This window comes from Carya illinoinensis, chromosome 8 (assembly GCF_018687715.1).
Source record: "Carya illinoinensis cultivar Pawnee chromosome 8, C.illinoinensisPawnee_v1, whole genome shotgun sequence".
Classification (NCBI taxonomy): domain Eukaryota; kingdom Viridiplantae; phylum Streptophyta; class Magnoliopsida; order Fagales; family Juglandaceae; genus Carya; species Carya illinoinensis.
In genome coordinates this window covers 12,752,137-12,779,934 of record NC_056759.1, presented here as the reverse complement: position 1 = coordinate 12,779,934, position 27,798 = coordinate 12,752,137, and the positions used below count along the sequence as shown (strand labels likewise).

At 37.6% G+C, this 27,798-nt stretch overlaps 1 protein-coding gene across 2 annotated transcripts; it reads left to right on the top strand.

Moving 5' to 3' along the window:
- On the top strand, window positions 1-23,716 carry LOC122318130. 2 transcript variants are annotated; one of them, XM_043135299.1, is made up of 27 exons: window positions 1-224; window positions 436-655; window positions 789-919; window positions 2,151-2,267; window positions 2,358-2,504; window positions 2,713-3,389; window positions 3,625-3,746; window positions 3,849-3,940; window positions 4,180-4,399; window positions 4,549-4,615; window positions 5,203-5,351; window positions 5,433-5,506; window positions 5,582-5,755; window positions 5,886-5,957; window positions 9,784-9,885; window positions 9,968-10,057; window positions 10,541-10,616; window positions 10,720-10,816; window positions 10,937-11,006; window positions 11,129-11,308; window positions 11,492-11,614; window positions 11,695-11,778; window positions 11,946-12,130; window positions 12,253-12,391; window positions 12,500-12,559; window positions 21,747-21,851; window positions 23,265-23,716. In XM_043135299.1, the coding sequence occupies exons 1-27, from the start codon at window positions 144-146 to the stop codon at window positions 23,376-23,378; spliced, it is 3,768 nt and encodes a 1,255-aa protein (XP_042991233.1). In that variant the 5' UTR covers window positions 1-143; the 3' UTR covers window positions 23,379-23,716. The 2 variants fall into 2 exon arrangements, with proteins under 2 accessions (XP_042991233.1, XP_042991234.1); XM_043135300.1 differs by having other exon boundaries at window positions 2-224; window positions 436-625.
- The last annotated feature ends 4,082 nt before the right edge of the window (window positions 23,717-27,798 follow it).

The window sequence follows — 27,798 nt, the reverse complement described above, 5'->3', positions numbered from 1 at the left end:
CCAACAGAACACAGGAAAAACCCTCCGACTGATCTTATTCAACAATCATTGACACCCACACCTCTCTCTCTCTCTCTCTCTCTCTCTCTCTCTCTCCGTCCAAGACTTTGTTCGGATCAGAGAGCATCCGCCCCAACAAAACCATGGTTGAAACCAGACGCAGCTCCTCCTCTTCCAAACGCGCCCTCTCCTCCCCTCCTCCCACCACCACCAAACGATCCAAGGCACCCTCTTTATTTCTCCTTTTACAGTTATATTATATATATATGTGGTGCATACGGGGTGTATGAGATTTCTGGGTTTTGTATATGTTTGAGTTTTATTCTACGTATGCAATATTTGTAAAGATTTATAGCTGGCTTTGATGGGTGGGGGGGTTGGGGTTTGGATTTTTTTTTTTTTTTTGTTTGGAATGATCGTGCTCTGAAACTGTAGGTGTCCGAGGCGTCCTCGTCAACCAATGATGTTGGGAGTGCTCCATCGGCGGAGGATTTGGGCCCGGTAAAGGAATCCGGGTTTGAACCTGGAGAGACGGAGCTACAATCCCCTGATCTGCTGAACACCGGCTCGCCGAAGCCCGCTGGCGCATGCGACGCGGATGAATGTGCGGATTTCGATGTCCAAGGTGAGGTCTTGGTGTCGCCGCTGTCTTTAGGTGAATAACTTCGAAGCTTTAGCTTTTGCATGTGCTTTTTGGTGTGTTTGATATCTGGGTTTTGTTCAATTGCGCATTTGGGTTTTGGGTTTGATTATTTTCTTTTCTGTTCTGGGGTTGGTGGCGGATTCAGGTGGAGCTTCCGTGGATGCCGAGAACTCGAAGGCGGCCGGTATGGCGCTACGGGCAAAGAAGCGCGGGACAAAGCTGACAAAATCGAGTTCGGAAATTGCGTGGGGAAAGCTTATATCCCAGTGCTCTCAGGCGGGTTTTACTTCTTTCTCAGTGGTTCTAGTGATATCTGCTCCCAGTTTCTTAAAGATCTTTTGCATGAAAAACACGTGTCATTTATTCTTATCTGTATTTTGAATGATTTCTCTTTCCGAGAATTGTATTTATTCTATTTTATTTTTCTATCAAGAATTTTTTATCTTTTCTACTGATTTCCCCCCTTATTTTCTGTGGAATCCGGTAATGATCTGATTAATCTTTGCAATCACCTTTATTCTTTCACGAGGTAACCTCCCTCTAATATATATATATATATATGTAAGTGTAATCTCTTCAGTGTTTCAATTTTTGGGTTGTCTGACTGTGTGGATAATAACTGGGGTGAAGAGATGAATCTAGTTGAACAAATCTGTAAATTAGTTCGTGAAACTAGAGATATTACGAACAGAATCCTTACATCAGAGATTTTTATCACCCTATATCTAATAAAGGCTTGAGAAGTTACCAACTTTTGTAGTACAGGCAATACATTCTTTAGATACCAATTAGCTAAAGCATGAAGAGGTTCCATCTTAATCCTAGTAGCTCAGATTTCTGTAGCATAATATTCCCTTTTATGGCATTAATGAAAGGCTCGGATTTCAATTGGAGAAGAGAAGGTAATAAACGGCAGAATAGTTTACCGATCAACAATAAATGGCAGAGTAGTTTACCGATAAAAAATAAATGGCAGAATAGTATTGACGAGTGAAAATTGAAGGCTCATTAGGAGAATAATAATAAAATTGAAGGGTCTCTGGGCAGAGCAACGTTAAGGGCTCAAAATGGATAAATAATAAAATGCTTAGAAATTTTTGGACTTCTAAACTTTTGAAATATTTAAATGATAAAATTTATTAAGGTAGTGGCTTGATGTGGCTTAATATCAGCTAAGTAGATGCTTTGAAAATTATATATATACTTATCAAATAAAATTATATATATGGTAGTTTCTCTCTTCCCGTGCCCTCTTTGTGCTAGATTTTTTTTTTCTTGCCTTAAGATACATGGATTCTGTATTTGATTCCAAAATGACCCATGGAGTCAAAATCTGCTAAATTGTTTTCAATTCTTGTATTTATTTTGGTGTGATATTTCTTTCCAGTTTGCTAGGAAATTGAGGGGTTGATTTTTTTGTTCGTCTCTTCTCGTGAGGGAGGTTGGAATCTAAACTTGATATCGATGTTATATTGTTGTTGAACTAATCTGCCGTTTGGTTTTTCAGAACCCTCACCGGGAAATGCGTGATGCCACCTTCACTGTTGGTCAAGGCAATCGATGCAATTTGTTACTTGAAGACCCATCCATTAGTGATAATTTGTGCAGATTGAGGCATATAGAGGTTAGTTCTCTTTACAGTGCAAGGAACTTGCTTTTAATTCATTTCATGATGGCTTGTTATTGTACTGATGTTAGTCTTAATTTTGGATAGCGTGAAGGTTCATCTGTTACATTACTGGAAATCACAGGGCGCAAAGGTGCTGTGCAAGTAAATGGCAAGATTTATAGAAAAAATTCTAGTGTCATTCTAAGTGGAGGTGATGAGTTGATCTTCACTCCTTCTGGAAAACATGCTTATGTATCCTTTATTTTTCCTCCAAATATTTATGGAGCAGCCTGCTGTGAGTAATGTAGTTCAGTTTGTAGTTATTTTGAACACCTACAAAATAAAGAAGAAATCCTCATGTTGTTTTTTATATGGTTGCTTTGTACAATTGTGTGATGCAATCATGTGATATTTTTATTCCCCCTACAGACGTTATACATATTCCTTAACATGAAATCAGATCTTTCAACAGCTCACCAGTGATAATTTAACTACTCCTGTAAGCATATTAGAAGCACATAGTGCTCCAATGAAGGGGATTCATATTGAGGCAAGATCTGGGGACCCCTCAGCTGTTGCCGGAGCATCAATTTTAGCATCTTTGTCAAATCTTCCAAAAGAGTTATCCTTACTTCAGGCACCTGCGAAAACTGGTGAGAATGTGGAGCAGGACACTGAGATGTCCATACTACCTTCGGGCTGTGGAGGATCAGATGGCCATACCCCAGGTATTGACATGAAGGATAGCGCTAATGACAATGGTCTTGCTGGTATTTCGTCTAGAAAGAAAAATGTTGTCCCATCCCCTGATGCTGCCAATGAAAATCCCAATCTTGCTAGTCTCGGATTGGATCCTTTTATGGACGCAATCATTGGAAAGGCCCCTGCAGCAAATTATGAATTGAGGCCGCTCTTGCGGATGCTTGCTGGTTCGTCTTCTTCAGAATTTGATTTAAGTGGCAGCATCTCTAAAAGGCTTGATGAGCGAAGGGAAATGAGAGAACTCCGTAAGGATTTTGATTCTCCATCAATTTTGATATCGGCTAGGAGGCAAGCATATAAAGATAGATTACAACTAGGAATTCTCAATCCTGACAAGATTGAAGTTTCGTTTGACAGTTTCCCATATTACTTGAGGTACAAAACTGTGCTTTGAACTTTTAATTACTTTTGATCTCATTGGAAAATTACTTGATTCTTTGGTTTATTTGGCAGTGCTTTGTGCATTCCATGTGTAGGAAACTACACAAAAAGAAAAAAAGCCCCTGACTCCTATATTTCCTTGTTTGATCCATACTGATATATCCCATACATGATTCACATTCTTATGGATATTGGAGGCTTATCTTGTTTGGATTTGCTGATGTTACAGTGACACAACCAAGGATGTTTTGATTGCTTCAGCATATGTTCATTTGAAGTGTAAGAAATTTGTTAAATACGCCTCAGACCTACCTACTGTGTCCGCACGCATATTACTATCTGGTCCTGCAGGTAGTGCTGCCATTTCTATGTTGATATGCTTCTGATTTTTGGGCGTTTTGTTGTTTTCCCTTCCTGATCCTGGATGAGACATTTTTAATTGAATTTTTATAGGTTCGGAGATATATCAAGAAACTTTGGCAAAGGCACTTGCCAAACATTTTGGTGCTAGACTATTAATTGTTGATTCTCTCCTGTTGCCTGGCGTAAGCTTCCTTTTGATGTCTTTGTATAATTTTTTTTTTTTTAATTTCGTCACAGACACTCATCTACTTTATTTTTTAGGATTTTTATTACTGTGTTTAAGCCACAAATTCTCCCAACTGCAGCCTTTTTGACATTTTGGACAATGAATTAGATTCTCTAGGTTGAACTCCAATTTTGCAGTTTTATAGGCATCTTACCTTATTTCCTCCCTTTTTTGTATCATTGCAAATAAATTTAGGGACCAACACCCAAAGATTCTGATTCCATGAAAGAGGCTTTTAGGACTGAACGTGCATCAATTTTTGTGAAACGAGCTGCACAGGCTGCTGGGTTTCAGCATAAGAAACCAACTTCTAGCGTTGAGGCCAATATCACAGGTGGTTCCACATTAAGCTCTCAGGCTATGCCGAAGCAGGAAGCATCCACTGCATCATCAAAAAGCACTACACTCAAAGCAGGCATGTCATTCCTTCCCCCAGTTTACTGTACCTAACATATGGACACTTGATTATCCTTTTGCTTGGTTGTTATGATTATTTATGGTTCTGTATTGCTTTATTTAGTATACTCACTGATACTCTATAACTGAGTTATGTAAAATTTACAGGTGATAGAGTAAAATTTGTGGGTACATTACCTTCTGGAGTTTCGCCACTGCAAAATGGTCCATTAAGGTATTGTTTCTGCATGATATGATATATGGTATCAAATACCATTTATTGGCATATTAGGATTGATGTGGGATGAAGGTCTTGTTTCACCCATTACGTACTTACATAAAAAAGGTTCCTTTTTTTGAATCATTAAGGTGCTAGAGTTAAATGCTTTTGAGACTTTGTACTTTAAAGATTTTGTTGGATTTTGCACAGAAATGTGCTGATTTGCCTAACGAACTTTTGATATCAAGTAAATCTAGTATATTTCACTGTGCAGAACCAGTTTAGTACTAGAATTCTATTCATATTGGTGCAAAGCCGAAAATCATTTTGCAAACATTGTTCGAACAAAGTGATTGGAATTTTGTATCCATTTAACTGAGTTGAATTAAACTCCAGTGCTTGCACAAAAGGTAGTGATATGTTACTAATTCTTGTGTTGAGAGAATGACTAATGATCTCTTATTATTTAGTTATACCCATAACTTAAGTATGTTTGATGTGAAGTTAGTGGTGTCCTATCTAAAACACCTTAAATTCTTGTTTAAGATTTATTCTCTCTCTTTTTTTTTTTTTTTTTTTAAATTTTTTATATGCTTAAGCAGGGGACCAACAACTGGTTCTCGAGGCAAAGTTGTTCTTGCTTTTGAAGAAAATGGTAATTCAAAAATTGGGGTCAGATTTGATAAATCAATTCCGGATGGAAACAATCTTGGTGGCCTCTGTGAAGATGATCATGGCTTCTTTTGTTCTGGTGATTCTTTTATTTTGTATTCTGGCTTTCCATGTGCCCCGGTTTTCTGTTATCTTGTGTGACTTGTGCTGTAATCTGCAGCCAATAGTTTACAACGCTTAGATGGTTTTGGAGGTGATGACATTGACAAGCTTGCTATTAATGAACTCTTTGAGGTACTTCCCAACCTTTAGTGGTCCAAGTGGTGGTGTTGTTTTAGAATCCAGGTTTAAGGTGTCTCATGCTTGTAGGTTGCATCAAAAGAAAGTAAAGTCAGCCCGTTAATATTGTACATGAAAGACATAGAAAAGGCTTTGGTGGGTAGCTCAGATTCATATACAGTCTTAAAGAACAAGCTTGAAAATTTGCTGGAGAATGTTGTGATAATTGGCTCCCATACCCAGCTGGACAGTCGTAAGGAGAAGGTAAGAAATTGATTGTTTCATTCTGTTGGTTTGTTTGTAATTGTAGGGTATTAATTATATCGTCCAAGATTTATATATGGCCTACTGCTGAATTACTGTTCCTACTTGATGTTGGAAATTGTGTTTCCAGTCCCATCCTGGTGGACTTCTATTCACAAAGTTTGGAAGCAACCAGACAGCTTTGCTTGATCTTGCCTTTCCGGTATGCTGACCTCTGCAATTTCTTTTGCATTTTTTCCCACTTTGTAGCATGTGTGTGGATGTGTGCTTCAATGTGCATTTGTTTGGGTGTCTTAGGTGTGCTTTCTAGCTTATAAAGGTCGTCACTAACTTATCTATGTATGTATAGATTTTAATTCAAAGTCTATTTTTTATCGTTTGTGTTTATTTCCAAAGCATGTAATTATATTTGATTCTAATGAGTGTTATAAAATTGTTCTCATGCATAACAGTGCATACTTGGCATCTCCTTTAGTTGCATAATTTTTCAGTGTTGTCATTTTTCATGTATGATCGGGAGATTCGGGTTCTCTCATTTAAGTGCACATTGGCATGGGTGATATGTATGATTGGGACATTATGGGTGAGTGCTCCACTTATTTGTGTCTTCATATGTGCATGTTCTTGTTCATGGTACATGTTTAACTATGTGATACCTCATATGATAAGTGATAAGGGTAGGTGGTGTATGGGATTCCACATTGCTTAGGAAGAAGTTTTTGCTCTTTATAATGGTTTTAATGGGGCTCCAATTGTATCATTGACTAGTTTGTTTGAAGTATAGGCCATGTGACTTGGACCTTCCATTGGGGTGTTACAAACTATGGAGAAAACATAGTCAAGGCTGTCTGGGCTTGCTGTCAGCACCCCCTTCTTTGTAACATGTCTGGTCATGAATGTATGTGCTGTGCCAAGGGTTTATCATATGTCATTTTTGTGTACCCATGCTGTTTGACCATAATCATGCCTAACATGAAAAGAAATTTTGGTTCTAGAAAAGTTTCTATCAGGTTTTTCATGACTGTCTTGTGATGGATAAAACTATGGCTTTTCATGGGTGTAAGGGCAGATCCTACACTTGACTTTTTGGTCTCTAGGGTAGGATCTTGAGATTTTCAGTTAGCTCCTTTTAAAAGGCATTAACTTATCATTGTGCCTATAAATTCCCTTAGAAGAGCATTTGGAGATCTAAGGTGCCTAGTAAAGTTGCATTTTTCTGTTGGTTGGCGTCCTTTGGAAAAATCTTGACCGCTGATAATTTGAGAAAGTGTGGATTATTTGTTGTGGATTGGTGCTTCGTGTGTAAAAAAAGACGGTGAATCTGTTAACCATTTCTTCGTTGTGAGGTGGCTAAGACTTTGTGGGATGAGATTTTGGTAGGGCGGGTATTGCTTGGGTGATACCTAAGCAAGTGGTTGATCTTTTTATCATGTTGGCAAGGTTTTAAGGGCAGTCATCGCATTGTTGCAATATGGAAGATGATTCCGTCATTTTTGATGTGGTGCTTGTGGTTGGAAAGGAATGGGCGATGTTTTGAAGATAGAGAACACTCGATGGGAGAACTTAGAGAGTTCTTCTTTTGTACTTTGTGTATTTGGGCTAAGGTTATTGTATTGAATGGAGATAAATCTTCTTGATTTGCTTTTAGCCTATTCTAGTTCGTAGCTTGTATTTAGGTGTTTTCTCTTGTATATTTACTGTGTACTTGGGCTATGTCTATTTACTTGTCAAAAAAATTTATTATTACTGATAAAAAAAAATAAGCTTTTTTGGTCTCATGGTGTTCTGAAGCATGCATAATGGTGTGCGTCAAAGTGAATGTTCCATGGTCTAATATAAATCTATCAATTCACTAGGGTTCTCGGTTACACAGCTGGTAAAACCTCTGAATTTTGATTTCTTGATGTGATGAAAACATGTATACTAATATATGATTAGAAGCATTGTTCTAGGGTTTACTCTTACGAGAGGAATTCATGAAAATTGGCAAACTTGGTCTCCAGGGTCTCGGGTATGCATTACGCAGCTAAAGCCTTTTTTTCTTTTTTGGTTTTCCTTGATGCTGTAACATAGACAGCATCATGTGACCATAACTTGCTTTGACTTTCATGGATAAAGTTTGTGTATGTATGTCCTTGTATTATGACATGTCTAATATGCATGAAATCATGATTCAGAGGCTGTTTGGGGCAGTATACTGATGAAGCTATGACAAGTTCTTCATATTAGAGGTTTGATTCATGTATCTTGGTCTGGTAACAGCATTCAGCATGTTCTTTTGATGTGGTAAAGCATGTATGCTGTCATGCGTCTACTGTGTGATTGCCTTATGGAATCATGGCATAAACTTGACAAGCTGGCTCACATAGAGTGGATAGGTTATAACGGTAGTCATAGGTGCTATGTCCCACATTATCTACTCACTAGGTGAAACTCTGCTTTATAAGTGATTATAAGGAAGTTTCAAATTGTCTAGTCTTCTTGAGGTTTGCAGATGTGGGTAATGCTTCTCAGGAGCTGTTACAGCAAGACAATTTCGACGATGGCTTAATGCATCCTAGGAGTTGTTTGGATATCTGGATGGTCATGGACTAGGCTACAGGAGTTGGCCCTGTAAGGATCTAATATGGAACTGCCACGAGCATCGAATGTTCAATCGATTGGCTTTATTAAGTATGTTGCATAGATATGCACTGTGTTTGGTGTAAGTTCTGATCGTGGAGTTGTGTGCATGTGCACTATGGATAGAAATGAGGCATTGCGGTTCTACATATGCCTTTGCTCTTTGAGTGTGTGCCTGATATTGTTTGCTTTCTGAATGTTTTATGCTTACGCATTTATTGGGGGATATGAATAATTATGATGTGTATGCATGTGGTAGTTGGGTTGTAGCATCACTTGCTATGATTTTGTGAACAAGGACTCGCGTCATGTTATTTCATGGACATAGAGATGTCAGTCATAAAAAATGCCAAATATTTAGACACCGTGAGTCATGGCAGGTGGTGTGATATATCCTTAGCTAGGTGCGAGTCATGGCAGTGACATGCCACTGGCCTTTATTTATTTTTTTTGATAAGTAAAAAGTTTATTGATCCATGTAAATAGGCAAAGCCCAAGTACACAGGTAGTATACATAGAAGTGCCTAGATACCCCACTACATGCTACTAATAGTAGCGTACAAAACATCGAGACTTGTTCCATTCCATGCAATAGAAGAAGCCCAAAGCAACAAAGTGTGAAAGAAAAAATCCCTAAATCTGTCCGGAGAGCGTTCCTTATCCTCAAAACATCGGCCATTTCTTTCAGTCCATGTGCACCACATTAAACATAGGGGTACCATTTTCCATACAGCAGCGATCTGACAATTGCCCCTAATCCCTTGCCAACAAGACAGAAGATCTCTCACTCTTTTAGGCATGACCCATGCGATACCAAGTCTCAAGAAGATCTCGTCCCATAATACCTTGACTGCTTCGCAATGAAGAAGAAGGTGATCTACTGATTCGCCGTTGCCCAAGGAGAAGATCATATGACATGACCTTTGGTTAAGTGCCATGGTGGCAAGGTAGCCACTGACCTGATTTTGGGTCAATGCTCTGCTTATGGAATAGTAATCTTGTCTATAATGTAATCTCATCTACTGTGGTCAAAGGAAGGGCTTGGGATGAGCTGTAGACTTGGACCTTCTAGGGTTTGATTTTGTGCTCAGAGTTTCCCTGAATTTCCCGATACGTGGTTTTGGCAAGCGAAATCGTGTGTCTAGCGTTTACTCCTATGGGTAGGTAGGTCTGACGGATCCTGCCTTGTTGAGGCTCCACTTCAGCAAAAGAAAACTTGTCTATTGTGTATATAATTTGCCATCAGATTTTAAAATTCCATTTGCTATATGATTCTCTCTCTCCCTCTCTCATGCGTGCACGCACATAAAAATGAACGAAGATGTACATGCACTTGCACAGATGCACATCAGTGCAGTTACTAGTCGATGTTGATCCAAGTAATGTTGCTATTGCTTCGTGTCCAGGATAACTTTGGTAGACTGCATGATAGGAGCAAAGAAACCCCAAAAACAATGAAGCAACTCACTCGACTTTTTCCCAACAAAGTGATGATACAGCTGCCTCAGGTATTGAGCCCACCTTCATTTATGCCACAATGCTGCTGCTGATATTTTCTGAAGCATCTTATATTTCTGTTCTTTCTGACAGGATGAAACTTTACTTTCGGACTGGAAGCAACAGTTGGAGCGTGATGTTGAAACTCTGAAAGCTCAATCAAATATTGTCAGCATTCGTTTAGTGAGTATCACCTGATTGTGTTGTTTGGGGATCTTACTTTCTCACAATATTACTATATGCTGATAGCTATTTCTGCCTAGAAGAAGAATCCAGGCTTATCCTAGTATTCTTTATAGAACCTTGGACATTATGACTGAGTAGCGCATTACGACGTGTACATTTGTTGCATAATTTGGGCCTAGTCGGAATTAGACATCCATCTATGAATAATATCTGAGGTGGTTAGTGTGTGCCTTCTTATTTACATGTTTATAAATCTTAGGTTACGTCCTCATCAGCTTTGGAAATTCTTAAAACTTATATTTCCTGGAAATTCCTGGGTGTTTATATCGATCAGATTACTTAATTATCATTTTCTATTGGTTTTTCATTTTGATTTATAAATTATATTGTCTTGTATAATTTGTTTCACCTATATAAAAAAAAAAGTCTGGTTGACTTAGTGTTAGTTTTGGATATTTACAAATTACCTTTTGGTTTTAGGTTCTCAACCGAATTGGTTTGGAGTGCCCTGACCTTGAAACTTTGTGTATTAAAGATCAAGCTCTTACTACTGAAAGTATGAATCCCTGGTCTCAATTTTGTTTTCCGGAATCATGCCGTGATTTTTACATTGATATAAACTTGTACCATCATTTTTCCTTCAAATATTCTTATGATAGGTGTGGAGAAAATAGTAGGATGGGCTCTAAGTAGCCAATTTATGCATCATTCTGAAGTGTCAGTCAAAGATGCTAAACTTGTGATTTCTTCTGAGAGGTAACCCTAGTGTTTCTAATTGTGGTTATTGTTGCTTTTAAAGTTCATAATTAATTAGTTAAATATGGTTCATCTCTCTGTTGTCCCGTGTTAACATTATTCGTGATGGTTTATTTGCAGCATTAAGTATGGGCTGAACATTTTGCAGAGCATTCAAAATGAAAACAAGAGCCTGAAGAAATCACTTAAGGTAAAGTTGGCATCTACTTTTTGATCACAGATTTGATTGCCACCTCTCCCATTCATTTTTGAGAATTAAATATACTCCTATTTGTTTGAGATTTGATTCAGTTTAAACTCAAAATCTCTCAGGATGTGGTCACTGAGAATGAATTTGAGAAGAAACTTCTTGCCGATGTTATTCCACCAAGTGACATTGGGGTTACATTTGATAATATTGGGGCTTTAGAAAATGTAAAGGATACTCTGAAGGAATTGGTGATGCTTCCTCTTCAGAGGCCTGAATTGTTTTGTAAAGGACAGCTGACTAAGGTGAGAAGCTGTACTTATTTTTTTTTTTCACTAGTTTCTCCTACCTTTATTTTCCCATGCACACGTCTGTTTTGGATTTTTTTATTTTTCCGCCCCCCGCCGGGGGGGGGGGGGGGTGATCTTGTGTGGTTTATTTTATATCTTAATACATTCAACTTTTTAATATGGACACTCATTTTACAGCCTTGCAAGGGAATATTACTCTTTGGGCCTCCTGGTACTGGGAAAACAATGCTTGCCAAGGCAGTTGCAACTGAGGCCGGTGCAAACTTTATCAACATATCAATGTCAAGCATTACTTCAAAGGTATTTTTGCATATAGGAATGGCATCTGCAATCACCTTTTTAGCTTCTTTTGAACTTAATGATGTCTCTATTGCTTGCAGTGGTTTGGCGAAGGGGAGAAGTATGTTAAAGCAGTTTTTTCTCTAGCAAGTAAAATTGCTCCTAGTGTTGTTTTTGTTGATGAGGTCGGTTGAATGCATCGACTTTTATATTTGATGTAGTTAGTTTATTCCAAATTCCAGCCCCTTTTATCTCCTGGGAGTGGGGGGTGGATTGCCATATCCCTCAGAATTTCCTGTTGATTCCTCCTCTCTCACACTCCAAAAAATTCGTACATTCAATTTTTTTGCAGGTTGATAGCATGCTAGGGAGACGGGAAAATCCTGGAGAGCATGAGGCTATGCGTAAAATGAAGAATGAGTTTATGGTGAATTGGGATGGTCTGCGTACAAAGGATAAGGAGCGTGTGCTGGTACTTGCTGCTACCAATAGGCCTTTTGACCTTGACGAGGCTGTTATTAGGAGGCTTCCCCGGAGGTAAACAAATTGTGCTTGTCATCACTTTGTTCCACCATTTTTTCTCACGTTGTCACTTTGTTCCATTTTATTTGGCTTAAAACAAGTATCATTCAGTTCCTATATACCATTATCATTTGCAGATTGATGGTCAATCTTCCAGATGCCTCAAACAGAGAAAAAATTCTTGGAGTCATTTTAGCGAAAGAAGAGCTGTCACCTGATGTTGATCTGGAAACAATTGCAAATATGACTGATGGTTATTCCGGGAGTGACCTAAAGGTTTTCCTTATTTTATCTTTGTTATCTGCTTTCTGTCATCTGGATTAGCTGAATTATTAATTAATTTATTAGATTTTGGGTTAATCTGTTTTACATTTCTGGTTGTAGAATCTATGTGTGACTGCGGCACATTGTCCCATTAGAGAAATTTTGGGGAAGGAAAAGAAGGTTAGTTTGATAATTTCCTGGGATGTGTTATTTTAATTTTGATGGCCTTTTATTTTTGGTGGGCTTCTTTCATATATGAGACCTTGCATCAGCTTTCAATGAGTGCATAAGAAGCTCACAATTTGCCAAAGGTTAATTTTCTATTTGGTATAAATTGGTGTAAATTGTATTCTACTTTCCCATTGCCCTTTGTCAACAAGAGGAAAGCATGCTTCCTCCCTCTCAATATGGTATTATATCTACTTGGAATGAACTGTACAATTGACCAGTATAATGTTGTCTATTCCACATGGATGCCCTCTAAGATTTATTACTAGAATAAATTTTTGTTACTCTCTCCAGTTAGAGCATATATATACCTTATTTTTGTAGGCTTCAGCCATTGTCTTTAATGGAACTAGTGTCCAAGATTTTTTTGTTTCTTTTTCTAGTTCTGGACTTGTAACTAGGTTAAGTATTTGTATACGTCCTGTGTACTTGGGCTTTGCCTTGCTACTTGTCTTAATAAAATTGTTATTCATCAAAAATTTAAGTCCACAGCATACTTGTAAGCTGGTCTTAAGATTTCACAAATTGTGTAGAAGTTTCTTCCATCAGAATCTTATCTCGAATGATCCTATTTTGAAAAAGTAGATCAGAAGTGATAACCAAAGCGCATGTTTATCACAAAATAATGAAAAAAATGTTGTGCGTGTCTCTCTGTGAGGAGTTTGAAGATCAACTTATGGTGTTGCTTATTGATATCGAAGCAAGCCACTCTTCTTGATTACCAATCAAAAAAAAAAAAAAAAAAAAAAAAAAAAAGATATCGAAGCAAGTCACTCCTATCAGAGGTTGGGTTCTACCTCCAGAAAAGGTGTAAAAGAGAACAGAGAATTGAAAAGAATTTCCTCATCTATAAATTATGAATCTAGAGATGGCTGTTCTAGCCGTAGAAAAGTTGAGGGGTGGGTGACTTTTGTTTCTTTATGAAGCCTAAATTGATTTCTTGGAATGTTAGAGGGCTGAACGATGCTGACAAGCACCTTGGTATAAAATACCTCTTTCGAAAGTGGATTGTTTGGAGGAGGCCAAGCTGGAGTTGATTTCTAGAAGATGAGTTCAAAGCCTATTGGGGTGCGCCACCAATTGGATTGGTGGATTATTGCTGATTTGAGACAGAAGGTTGTTGTTGAAGATCGAAATCCACGTGGGAGAATATACAGCAGCCTGTTCCTTTTCCAAAGTTCCCCAAGTTCCATTTCAACCTAGAAACTTAAGGCTTTGAAAGGGGACTTAAAGCTTAGGAATGACCAGACTTTTGGCAGTGTAGAGTATCAGATAAAGTCTTTAATAGAAGAGCTGCAGGTTTTTGACAGCGTGGAAGAAGTGAGACTTTATCTGTCAAAGAAAAGACTAGCCATAACCAAGTAATAAACATGTAGCGGGCTACATTATCAGAGGAGGTGTGCCGGTGGCAGATGCCAGGTGCTCTTTGATTAGGAGAAGGTGATAGGTGCCTAAAGTTTTTCCATCTAGTGCGAACTTGAATCAGAGAAACAATTCAATTAATATGCTTTTAATTGATGTCTCAATCTCTTTTTTTTTTTTTTTTTTTGAGAAAAGTAAGAAGATATATTCAAAAGAATAGGCAAAATGCCACGTTCAGTACAAAGAATGTCCTACACTACGTAGGATCGAAAGAAATAAGAAACTCATGTAAATTCTGGCCATTAAAACTAATAGCCCAAGTACAGAGAGTTCTAAAAAAGAAGACTTTCAGCTCCTCCATTGATCTCTCTTTATCCTCGAATGTCCGATCATTGCGCTCTTGCCAAACACACCACATAATGCATATCGGGATCATCTTCCAAATTGCCTTAATCTAGTTGTTGCCCCTCAGACTTGTCCAGCTAGCAAGAACCGCCACAACTGATTCCGGCATAACCCAACCCAAGTCTAGTCTACAGAAAACCTCGTTCAATAACCCTCGAGCTACCTCACAGTGTAATAAAAGATGGTCAACAGATTCTCCCCCCTTCTTGCACATGCAACACCAATCTACGATGATCACCCTTCGTTTTCTCAAATTATCCGTTGTGAGGATCTTGCCCAAAGAAGTGGACCACACAAAGAAAGCCGCTTTGAGGGGCGTCTTGTGTTTCCAAAGCTTTTTCGAAGGAAACTGTGAGAGTTGCCCTTGTGTTAGAGCCTTGTAGAAAACACGGACTGAAAACATACCTTTTCCTGACGGTACCCACCACAATGAATCTAGAAGCTGAACACTTGGTTTGGTTGAGTACAAGAGGCTGAAAAAGGCTTCAAAAGTGTCCATTTCCCAATCTTGAGCAGCCCTGCTAAAACTGATATTCCACTGGATTTGCTCCCCCATGATCACCATGACTTCCGCCACTGATTTCTCTGTCGCTTGCAACCAAAAATAATGTCGGGAATAAATCCTTAAACGCACAATTACCACACCAGGTGTCATACCAGAATTTGATCCTGTTTCCCTCTCCTAAACGAAGCCTCGTATAGTGAGAGAAAACCTCCCATCCCTGTCTAATATGTTTCCACAATCCCACGCCATGAGCCCCTCGCACTTCCTTAGAACACCAACCACCCCAAAATTCTCCATACTTATTTTCAATCACCAACTTCCAGAGAGCTTCTGGTTCTCTATGGTATCTCCACAACCACTTTCCAAGTAGCGCCTGATTAAAGATTCTCAGTTTTCTAATGCCCAACCCCCTACTCAAGATGGGCTTACAAACTTGTTCCCACCTGACTAGATGAAACTTGAACTCCTCTCCTATTCCGCCCCACAAGAAGTCCCGTTGTAATTTCTCAATACGAAGTGCCACCCTTGCTGGAATAGGGAATAGGGAAAGAAAATATGTTGGGAGGTTAGATAGGGTACTCTTTATTAGCGTTACCCGACCCCCTTTTGATAAGTACATTCTCTTCCAACCTGCTAAACGTCGCTCTACTCTCTCAATCATTGTATCCCATAACGCAACTGCTCTCGAGGGGGCTCCCAACGGAAGGCCTAGATATGTCATGGGGAGTGTAGCAGTCTTACACCCCAAAGTATTCGCCAAGTGTCTTAGACGCTGAACACCGCCAATAGGCACCATCTCTGATTTGTCCAGATTCACTTTCAAGCCTGACGCTACCTCAAAGCAAAGTAGGAGTGCCTTCAGTACTCTAACTTGGAGTTGGTTCGCTTCACAGAAAATTAGGGGGTCATCTGCAAACAATAAATGAGAAATGTTAATACTACCCCCTCCTGGGTAATATTGATAGGATGTCTCAATCTCTATTGATAAAACTTAGATTAGGAGTCATATCGCGCAGTTCTATGATTGAATATTCTTTGATCAATTTCTTAGATGCCAAAGTTGGATGGCCTAGCTTTTGAATCTGTTGGGAAGGAGTCGTCCTTGGGGCTTGAGAGGCCTTTTGAGGGAGAGGGGATAGAGGTTGTTAAAAGTGTTGAAGCTTTGAACAATGAGAAGGCACTGGGCCGAATGGTTTCTCTATGGCTTTCTTTCAAGTATGCTAGGATGCAATAAAATAAGATCTTATGTTGATTCTTTATGATTTTCATGTCCATTGTAAGAGTGAAAAAAGGCTTAATGCTGCCTTCATCAGTCTTATACCCAAATAAAAAGTGGGTTGTGGATGTTGAAGATTACAAACCTATTGGTTTGGTAAGCGAGGTTTGCAAGATAATCTTTAGTGTTCTTGCTAATAGGCTGCATATGGTGGTAGAGAAGATGATGGGGTGTAAATCGGTCCGGTCCGGTGTCGGTCATCATTTTCCTTGGACCAGGCTGGATCGAACCAGTAGCTATCGGTCTGGTCAGTCTGTTCGGTCTGGCCTAATTATTTTATTATTTTATTTATTTATTTTTTCAAATAAATTAAGAAAAATATTATTTAAATTACTAAATTAAAATTAAGTGAATTATTAATGTGGATTATGTTACTAACTCATTAAAAAATATTTTACCATAATTATATTTACGATGTTTATAGTTACTACTTACTTAGACTTTACTCTTTAGTATGCATCATTATTAATAATGTCATACATTTTATATATGGTTAATGAATATCAAATAATTTCGTTGTACATAGTTTATTCATGCTTGCTTGCAACTTAGGTATTTAAAAAAAAAACCTAATTATTTTAATTAGGTATAAATAGTAGAGTATGTATGAATGTATGATGTATTAACTATTTACATATAATGAAAAATTATCACATGATTTATGATTTATTATTAATTGATAGCATATATTATTTTATATTTTATATGGTCAATGATAATAAGTCATATGAAAATTACATTATTAACTTATATAATTACTATATAAAAATATATATTAAATTATTAAAAATATTTTTAAACAATATATATAGGGGTTTGGTCTGGTCCAAAATTTGTAGACCCCGGGACTGGACTGAATTTCATTGGTCCACATATTTTGGGACAGAACCCGACCGGTCTAGAATTCGGTCTGGTCCGGTTCGGATCGAAAATTTTACTCTGGTGGTTTTGCTAGTCCAGACCGAATTATTTACAGCCCTAATCATTGAAGCCCTAGAAAGCATTTGTTAGAGGTAGACAAACACTAGATAATAGGCTGTGGATGTTGAAGGTTATAAACCTATTGGTTTAGTGAGCAGGGTTTACAAGATAATCTCTAAATTTCTTCCTAATAATCTGCATAAGGTGATAGAGAAGATCATTTTGAAGCCCTAGAAAGCATTTGTCAGAGGTAGACAAACGCTAGATTCTGTCCTTATTGTCAACTGGGGCCCAGAGACTGTGTATGTTTTAAGAAGTTGATATTGAGGCTGTGTTTGTTTCAGCTGAAATATTTTCTGGGAAAACATTTTCTTCTCTTGGCCTGTTTTGAAAGGGCGTAAAAGAGTGGTTTATGGAAAATGGCTAGTGGCTCAATGGGAATATCATGTGCATGAGGTGGGAAGTGAGTGACCGCTCTCCTGTCAGTAAAGTCGTTTTCCACTCCTTGCTTTACGTGTTTTTCTCCATGCAGGGAATAAATAGTTTTTTTCACTCAAATAAAAGAGAATATTTTGCTGAAAGAATTTTACTATGACAAATAATCGTAAAGATGATTAAATTTGATATTTTCTCCCTTACATGCTCTCTCTCTATTCCTTCACTCTGCATTTACAGTGAATATAAATTTTTTTTACCATTGCGAATAAATAATATTAAGAATTATTAGATTGATTTTCTATTTTTCTTGAGGATGTTAGTATTATGAATCAAAATTATTATTATATAGTCATAAATATAGTCATGGTTTTCAATGCAACCAAACACCATAAATTCTTTTCCATAGAATTTTCAAGGTGTCAACCAAACATCAGAAAATCAGTAATTCTTCCAAAAAAATATTTTCATTTGAACACATTTTCCTACCTTCCTCATTTTAAATCGAAACAAATGTAGCCTGAGAAGGCATATGATCGTATCAGTTGGTAGTTCTTTGTGCTTGTTGGGTAGATTTGGCTTTGAAGAAATTTTTTTGATTGGCACCAGATGTTTGAGAACATAGTCTTGACTAATTTTGGGGGTGCATAGGCCCTCAGCAAGGAGTTTTGCAAGTGCATTTCAGGTAATTAAAGGGAAGCTCCCCTAGTCCATGGCCCTTAGAAATTGTTTGCACCCAAGATGATTTGAATCTTAAACTTGGAGGGAGCATGCCACCAACTAGGGCTGAAAGATTTGCGGCTTGGACTAGAGAAATCGATTGGACCAGACCAGACCGGAAAAACTGACCGAACCGAAGATCATGTTGGTCGATCTTGGTCCTTGGTGTATGAGAAATTTGGTTCAGTTTGGTCCCGAGGTGTGGTTTGTTTTGGACCAGACCTAATTGAACCGGAATGTTTACATATAATATTTATATATATAAGATTTTATTTTATATGGTAGTTATATTAGTTAATGATGTAATAATCTATCACCATTGACCATATAAAATGTAAAATTATATATGCTATCAATTCACTAATATATCATATGATATATCATATAATAATATATGTTATTATATGTAAATATATACTTTACTATTTACACCTAATTAAAGTAATTAGATATTTTTTTTTTCTTTTTAAGAAACTTAAGTTGCAAGTAAGCATGAATAATTTATGGGCAATGAAATTATTTAAGTTTCAAGTAAGCATGAATAATCTATGGATAATGAAATTATTTACTATTCATTAACCATATATAAAACGTTAGAATTTTAATATAGACCATTATGAATACTAAAGTACTAAGTTAGTAACTATTTACATCATAAATATAATTATAATTAATTATTTTTTAATGAATTAGTTACATAATCTACATTAAAGAGCTCACTTAATTTTAATTTTGCTAATTCAATTAAATTTTTGTATTAATTTCTGCCAAAAAATGAAAAGAAAAGAATGTTGATGGATCGAATTGGACTGATAGCTAACGGTTTAGTTCGGTCTATAGGGGTAATCGGTCTGGTTTGGTCCAGCAAAAAGGGTGGATTGGAGTTTTCAGTTCATGACAACCCCCCCCAAAAAAAAAAAAAAACCGGGAGGCCCGTGGCCCCTTGGGCGGGTCTGATTACACCCCTACCACCAAGACCAAGGCTTTTACCACTTGAGCCAACCCTTAGGGGTAGTATTTATACAATGCACAATTTAGTTTTGTTAATTACACCTCGTGGTCTCTTCGTAGTGCCCTGACATCGAAGTCTTCTGCTGCAAGGGATAATGTTGTCAGGAAATCACGGGACTTACCTTCCAGTGTTGCCGGTGAAGGCAATTTTTGTTCACTGGGTGCTACTAAAGCATTGATGTCGCTTACTCAGCTGTTGAAAGGTGTTCTCAGGGGGATGTGATGGAGAGTGAAAATACTGAGGTGGAAGTGAACATGTTGATGCATCTGACTTCTCCTGAGGATGGAGGTGAGTTGGTGCAAGCTGTTGTTTTATCTTCCTGTGAGCACGAAGAGGAAAAACATAGGGGGTGAGGGAAAGTCCAGATGTCAGAGGATATGCAGATGGTTCTATGGAATGGAGAATGTATCGAATCTTGGGGGCAGCAAGGGAGGGAGGTCTCTGATCCAGTTCCTTTTTGCTCCCTACCTCCGCATGTTGACATGGTAGGTTCACCATTGGAATGGGTGCCTAGTCAGTAAGGGGAGAGAGATTCAAGATTTTGTTGGTATCTCATGTGAGGGGTTTGGAGAACAATTTCGGGCTTTGCTCATAGGCATTGAGTCGGGTCGCTGTTTGCTGTCTGTCAGTAAGGGGAGAGAGATTCAAGATTTTGTTGGTATCTCATGTGAGGGGTTTGGAGAACAATTTCGGGCTTTGCTCATAGGCATTGAGTCGGTTCGCTGTTTGCTGTCTGTCAGCAAAAGACAGGTTCCATTAATTATGATTTGAAGGAAGCGTAAGCCAAAGAAGATCTAAGGGTAGAGTGACAAATTTTTTTTTATGAGACCCAATATCTTATCCTAGAATGTTCAGGGGCGTAATGATCTCTCTCATTAAGCGCCTTTGTATCAACAATTTGTTGAGGCTTTGGAAGGTAGATATTCTTATGTTTGTAGGAAACTAAACTGAGATGGCCTGGCTGAAGTATTATTAGAAGTTTATGGGATTTTTCACATATCAAATGGGCAGTTCTTGCCTCTAAAGGGGCGTCGGGCGGTGGGGGATATGAGGGTGGTGGAGACTATAGGGGAGTATTTGGTGGCTTGTCATTTTAGAAAAGTGTAAGATGGGTTTGAGGGTGACTCTAGCAGGAATATATGGCCCAAATTCAGATAGTAGTAGAAGACTTTTGTGGGAAGAGATAGGTGGTTTGCATAGTTGGTGGGATGTTCCTTGCTGTATAGGAGGGCACTTTAACATTACTTGCTTTCTGAGTGAGAAATTGGGGGAATCTAGTCTCATTTAAGCTATAGGGGAGTTCTTGGAGTTTATCTGAGTTAGATCTCTTGGATGTAACTCTTGCAAGGGGTGCATTTACTTGGTCCAACAATCAGTTTTGGAGGCCCACTTTCTAGAGATGTATTGGAAGAGACTTTCTCGGACTTGCTCAAATCATTTTCCCATTCTTTTGAATGGTGGAGGTATTCATGGGGTCAAAGATATTTCAAATTCGAAAACATATGGCTCAAGGCCGATTATTTTGTGGACATGGTGAACAATGTTGTTGGTCATCTTACCATCAGGGTACCCCAAGTTTTATATTGGCAAGCAAATTAAAAAGGCTTCGAAAAAGGATTTGAAGACTTGGAATGAGCAAGTCTTTGGGAATGTGGACAGTTGAAAGGAGTCTTTATTTGAGGAGTTGCAAGGTTTGCAGAATAGGGCGGAGTGTGAGATCTTTTGGATTAGGAGACCTTGAGGAAAAGTATTATTGCTTAAGAGAACTTGAGAGGGTGATCTTGATGGAAGAGATTTCATGGAGGCAAAAGTCAAGGGGCTGGCAACTAGATACCCCTTGGACAAGGACAAAACACCTTTTTTTTTATTGGCATTGGGTGTCCAGGAATAGCTTCCCCACTAATCTCGAGAGTGCACAAGTTCTTGGTAACGAGTTTTCTGCAAGTGCACATTGGATAATTTAAGGGGAAAATCCTCTAGTCCGATGGCCTCTAGAGATTGTTTGCACCTAGTGGAATTCGAACCTTGGACCTAGAGGGAGTATACCACCAAGACCAGGGCCTTTACCACTTGAGCCAAACCCCCAGGGGTTTAAAAGAACACTTGAAGCAGTGAAATAGTTTATAAACTACAAAATTCCTTTAATTCTAGTGATTTTTCATTATGGAAAGCCCTATAGCTTCTAAAATGCTACCATTAATCTAAACAATGCTTTTTTTCCTTGGCTTTTGTCTGCAGTGTCTTGATAGCTATTTTTTGGTGGAATTACTATTAAATGGTTGGGTTTGATAATTATTCTTACCTCTTCTAATCTATCCCCATCTTTGTCAGTAGTACTCTTTTTAGATCTCTTTCGTAGCTGGTGATATTTATATCTGGTGCTATTTTGGTTGAAATCATTGTTTAACCCTTTGCTGTTGGTGTTCTTGTTTATCGATCATATTCTATATCTTGTTTGAGGTTATGCATATAAATATTCATTGATCTTTTATTTATATTCCAGGAAAAGAATGCGGCCTTGGCAGAGAACAAACCTTTACCTGCATTGCATAGTAGTGCCGACGTTCGTCCTCTGAAGATGGAGGATTTTAAATATGCACATGAGCAGGTAAGATGTATTTTTTAATCAAAAACTTTGAAAGTTCGTTTTGACCCCTTCAGTTGAGCAGTTTTAAGAAATAATAATGATTTTTTGTTCTCTGTTTTTTCCCTCTGCTTATATTACATTGGATGATTAGACCACAATCACCATATGTTAAAATTTGCACTTGTGTCTTGTTGACAATTTTGCCAATGTCTGTTGTTCTAGGCACTCTTATGTAACACTCCACTAAGTCCAACATCAAGTGGAAATGTTTTTGGCTCTAGTTAGTCATGTAACAATCCACTAAGTCCAACATGAAGTGGGAGGTGTTAAGGTGCATTGAGTGCAAGTCCCACGTTGGTTCCTTAATATGTGAAAGTGGGCTTTATAATAATTCTGAAGAACACCAATTGCAACCTTCACTAATATTTTTACGAGTTTTGGCTCAGATGTGGTTTGGGCTTCCTTGGATCTTTACAAATGGTATTATTAGACCAACCTGGTAATATCATGTGGTGCTAATCACTCATTGTGACATAGGCCTTAAAAAAAATGTTGGGGATTTGTGTGAAGGTGATTATAACACTCGACTAATGTAGTACCTCGGATCATATATAGAAAAATGGTGAATGGGGATCCCACTTTGGAGGGAGAAGTTTTTGCCATTAATGATTCAGAAAGGGTTCCATTTACAACCTTGACTTTTTGGAGTACATGCCTATATGTGGCTTGGACCTTCTGTGGTCATTTCAAATGGTATCAGTGACAATTTTGATAAGAAGAGTGGGCTTAAGTCGTGCCATGTGATGGAATAACCTGACGAAGATATCAAAGTTTAAAGGGGATAGAGTGTAATGCCCTAAATTGAGTATATGGAAGTGGTGAATGGGATCCTACATTGTTTGTGAGGGAGAAGTTTGTGCTCTTTATAATGATTTCAAGGGGTTGCAACTGTATTATTGAATAGTCATTTTGAAGTATAAGCCCCAATGTGGCTTGGTTCATTAAAACTAAGTCTCACACTGAGTGGGAGAAGTATGGTAGAGGTAAATGAGTTTTATGTCTTACATACGTGTTATGGTTTTTGTTTGGTATTTGAGGTATATCAATTATAGTTTTATATCTTTCTAGCTCTTTGGTATTTGCTGTAGTTCTAGTTTTTCAATGATTTTCAAGTATCATTTGTTCAAGTTACCTCTTGGATTCCAAAAATTAACTCAGCCCACCTTGGGATCATGTGCTAGTTTGAGCCCAAACTGACCTTGAGAAGTTTTGTACAAGCTGAGCTCAGATTGAGTTGTACAAATTGAAACTCAAGTTGGGCTGGGTTAGGGTGTAAGTTTGGGTTATAACCAGCCTCACCATTGTCGTTGATATTCTCTATATTCTATGGAGCTTGAAGACAAGCTCATCGATATCATACATCTTAATATGCAGGTGTGTGCAAGTGTGTCATCAGAGTCTACAAATATGAACGAACTCCTGCAGTGGAATGACCTATATGGAGAAGGTGGATCAAGGAAGAAGACATCTTTAAGCTATTTCATGTAGAGGAGGTATCTTCGTGTATATCAGTTCTCTAGATCATTTTTCGCCATTTTAAAGTGTGGCAAGATTAGGGACTCATAATTTAGTGGAAATTATATTGCTGGTCCTTGCTCCATTGTATTATATATAGGTTTTTCTTTTTCTTCTTCTTCTTCTTCATCTATTTTTTTTTTTTTTTTTCCTGTTGTTTGTATCAATCTCCTTTTCCTTTTTTGTTAGGAATTCTTCAATTTCCAAAAGTTTAATCAACCATAGCCTTTAAATTTACTCTTGTTTCTTCTCGAAAACAGTTTGTAAGTCTAGTATAATAAATTGCCGTAAGTGTATATTGATCATGCCAATTTTTTTTTTCTCAACCTGTCATCTCTCTCTCTCTCTCTCTCTCTCTCTCTCTCTCTCTCTCAGTTTTGCTTTTGTATTGTTTGCTCAAGTGGGTTGATTATTCGTATATTTTGTTAGTTTTTCTTTTATGGTGGTGGTGTTTTTACTTTAATTAGGATTATTTCACAGCAATGTTCATGTAGAGAAACTTGGTGGAAAAGTGAGAAGTGCTAGCTGTTCATTATTATCTTATTAATCATCTTCTCTTGATATTGTCATAATAAAATAATTTGTAATCTTTTACTTAAATCTGTTAACGTGTTGCCGAAGTCTTCTTTCTGAGATAATTCATTTCAGAAAGAAGACTATTGAAAACCAGTTTGAACGACCCACACTTGCACTAGCATATTTTAACGTTTTTGGGTATCAGGAACAGCAACCCAGATGCCAAGAACAGTGACCCAGTTCTTTACTGACTTAAAACTCCAAGAATCACACGAACGATGAAGTTGCACAGAGAGAATGATAAGCAAGAATGAACACAAGAACACACAAATTGATCAAATGCAAGATTCTGTAATGAATCTTGGCTAGAACTTTTGAGGAATCCTCAACTTTCAAACTCAAACTTTCCAAGATGATTCAAGATGCCTTTTACAAGAGTACTTTATGCTTTTATAACTGCAAAATGCTAAAGTTATAAAATGCAACAATTAAAACTCTAAACGCACATTAGGTTATGCTTTTATAACTGCAGAATGCTAAAGTTATAAAATACAATAATTAAAATTCTAAAAGCACGTTAACTCCTACACTTAAAACGTCTCGTTTAACTAAGGCCAAAAACGCTAGAACTTAAAACGTCTCGTTTAACTAAGGCCAAAAACGCTAAAAATAACACAGGAAATGAAGCACTTATTAACCTATAGTCAAACTAAATGGCTTATAACATTCTTATAAAAATTTATCGTTTCATTAAAAAGTTTCTTAATTACACGTCGTTACACCTCTATCTCTATCCTTCCCAAAAGCTGTTGTTACACCTTCTGCAGTCAAGCTACTGCACTACATTTGTTACTCCATACTCATACAGACCAATCAGAACTCAAGCCACTTCCTCTTTAAACCTTGGCCCTAAGTACCTGTGACAATATACACATCTTCAAGCCTTGACCCCAAGGCACCCGTTACCATTACAAAACTATGCCCTATCAAATGAGGATACAAAAGTCTAAGCTTATACAACAACTCCCAAGAGCTATCTTCAATATCAGCTCCCACCCACTTAATCAATACGTTTGTAATAGCATAATTTCTCACCTTTTTCATCATTCTACCAATAATCTTCTCGGGTTCAGATTGAATACAGCCTTCATTGTCAACTGGAGGAAGAGTAGGCAAAGGGAAAATCTAGTCCCCTATTTTTTTCTTCAAACACGATACACGGAAGACATGGTGAATTTTTTATGAAGCTAGTAGATTCAACTTATAAGCAATTGTGCCAATTTTCTGAAGGACCTCGAAAGGACCATAATATCTTGGGGCAAGCTTCATGTTATGTCTCATAGCAACAGATTTCTGTCTATAGGGTTGTAATTTAAGAAATACCTAATCTCCAACCTGAATGACTCTCTCAAACCTTTTTTTATCTGCATATACTTTCATTCTATCTTGAGCCTTTCTCAAATTCTCTTTTAATAAGCACAAAACTTGTTCCCTAGTCTTCAAATGTTGATCAACAGCAGCATTGGCAGTAGTGCTAGGCATATAAGACAACAACTTTGGAGGGGGCATGCCATACAAGGCATGAAAGGGTGAAAACCTAGTAGAAGAATGCATAGTGGTGTTGTAACACCACTCTGCCATAGGGAGCCAAGTGATCCAAATATTTGGTTTCGAGCCACAGTAAGCTCTTAAGTAGGCTTCAATAGACTTATTCAAAGCTTCAGCTTAACCATCAGATTGTGGATGGTAGGCTGAACTCATTGCCAAAGTAGTACCTTGCAATCTGAAAAGTTTCTTTCAAAAAGAACTAGTGAACACTACATCTCTATCAAACACTATGGTCTTAGGCAAACCATGAAGCTTGAACACTCTAGAGAAGAATACTTTTGCCACTTTAGATGGTGTATGGGTGAGCTAGAGGAAAAAGAGAACCAAACTTGGTCAATCTATCTACCATAGTTAAGATTACTGTCATACCACTTGAAGATGGAAGGCCTTCAATGAAATCTATGGCAATATCAAGCCAAGGACTTTGAGGAATAGGCAAGGGTTGAACTGTTGAATTAACCCTGTTGGAAGTATATTCTCATTCTTACTGACTTGACAAATTTGACATTCTCTGACAACTTTCTTAACATCTATGTGCATGCATGTTAGGCCAATGAAAATCCTGTTTTGCCTTTTGTAAAATCTTGTGATAACCATAGTGGCCTGCCTTCGGACTATAATGAATGAGTCGCAATACTTTCTGTTGAAAAGGAGAACTAGGAACAATAACAAATTTTCCTTTCCTAAGCAAGAGACCTTGTTGCAGAGTAAATTCTGTAGGTACCTATCTGCCACTTTGCAAAGCTTGAATTAATTTAGAAACTTCATTAGAAAAAGTATAACTTTGCTTCAATTCAATTAACCACACATGATTGGGAAAAGAAATAAAGGCTAGAGTAGCTGAGTCCTCCTCCATTTTCCTTGAAAGTGCATCAACAACCTTGTTGTCCCTTCCTTTCTTATACTCAATCTGAAAGTCATATCCCATGAGCTTTGAGATCCACTTTTGCTGAGCCTCAGTTGCTGTCTTTTGTTCAAGAATATGCTTTAAGGCTTGTTGGTCAGTTTTAATTTTAAAAAGTTTGACCAAGCAAGTATGGCCTCAATTTCTCCATAGCACACACAAGTGCAAAAAATTCATTCTCATAAGTAGAAAGCAACAAAGCCTTACCCTTGAGAGCTTTAATAAAGAAAGCTATAGGCTGATTATTCTTCATCAACACAGCTTCTACTCCACACCAGATGCATCACAATCGATTGTGAATTCCTTAGAGAAATTTGGCAGCTTCATAATAGGTAGATTAGAAACAGCATATTTCAACAATTTAAAGGCTACCTCAGCCTCAACTGACCAATTAAAGCAATTATTTTTCAATAATTATGTTAATGGAGCAGCTACAGACCCATAGTTCCTTATACATTTTCCATAATAGCCAATAAGGCATAAAAAACCCACCTTTTAATGCTTTCATTATTTTAGGAATGGGCCATTCAACCATAGTTGAAATTTTTGTGGGATCTGCTTTCACTTCCCCTCCAGAAATAATGTGGCCTAGGTAGTCAACTTCAACTACACCAAACTTACACTTAGATCTCTTTGCAAATAGGGTATACTGCTGTAAAATAGATAAAAATGTTTTTAAATGTGCCAAATGCTTAGTTAAATCTTAACTATATATCAAGATGTCATAAAAAAAAAAAAAAAAAAAAAAAAAAACAAGGACAAACTTCCTAAGAAAAGGTTTAAACATATGATTCGTTAAACCTTAAAATGTGGCTGGTGCATTGGTAAGCTCAAAAGGCATTACCAAAAACTTATAGTGGCCTTTATGAGTTCGAAATGCTGTCTTAGGAATGTCCTCATCTTTAACTTTTATTTGATGGTAGCCTGACCTTAAATCAAGTTTAGAAAAATACTTTGCTCCATGCAATTCATCAAGAATCTCATCAATCACAAGAATAGGAAACTTATCTTTAATGGTTTCCTTATTAAGAGTCCTATAATCGATGCACATCCTCAAAGTTCCATCAGCTTTTTTGTCTAAGATGATAGGTGATGAAAATGGACTTTGGCTGGGTCTTATTGCTCCATTGCTTAACAATTCTTGTACAATCTTTTCAATCTCTGTTTTCTGATAATGAGCATATCTATAAGGCCTCACAGAAACTGGAGCAGTGCCTTCCTTCAACATAATCTGATGATCACAAGCTCGAGTAGGAGATAACCCTATAGGTTCTTCAAAAAAACATGTAAATTGCTGCAAAACCTCCTCAATTTTTGGTAAAATCTCAACTTTATTTGGCTTATCATGATACCAACTGTAGTAAC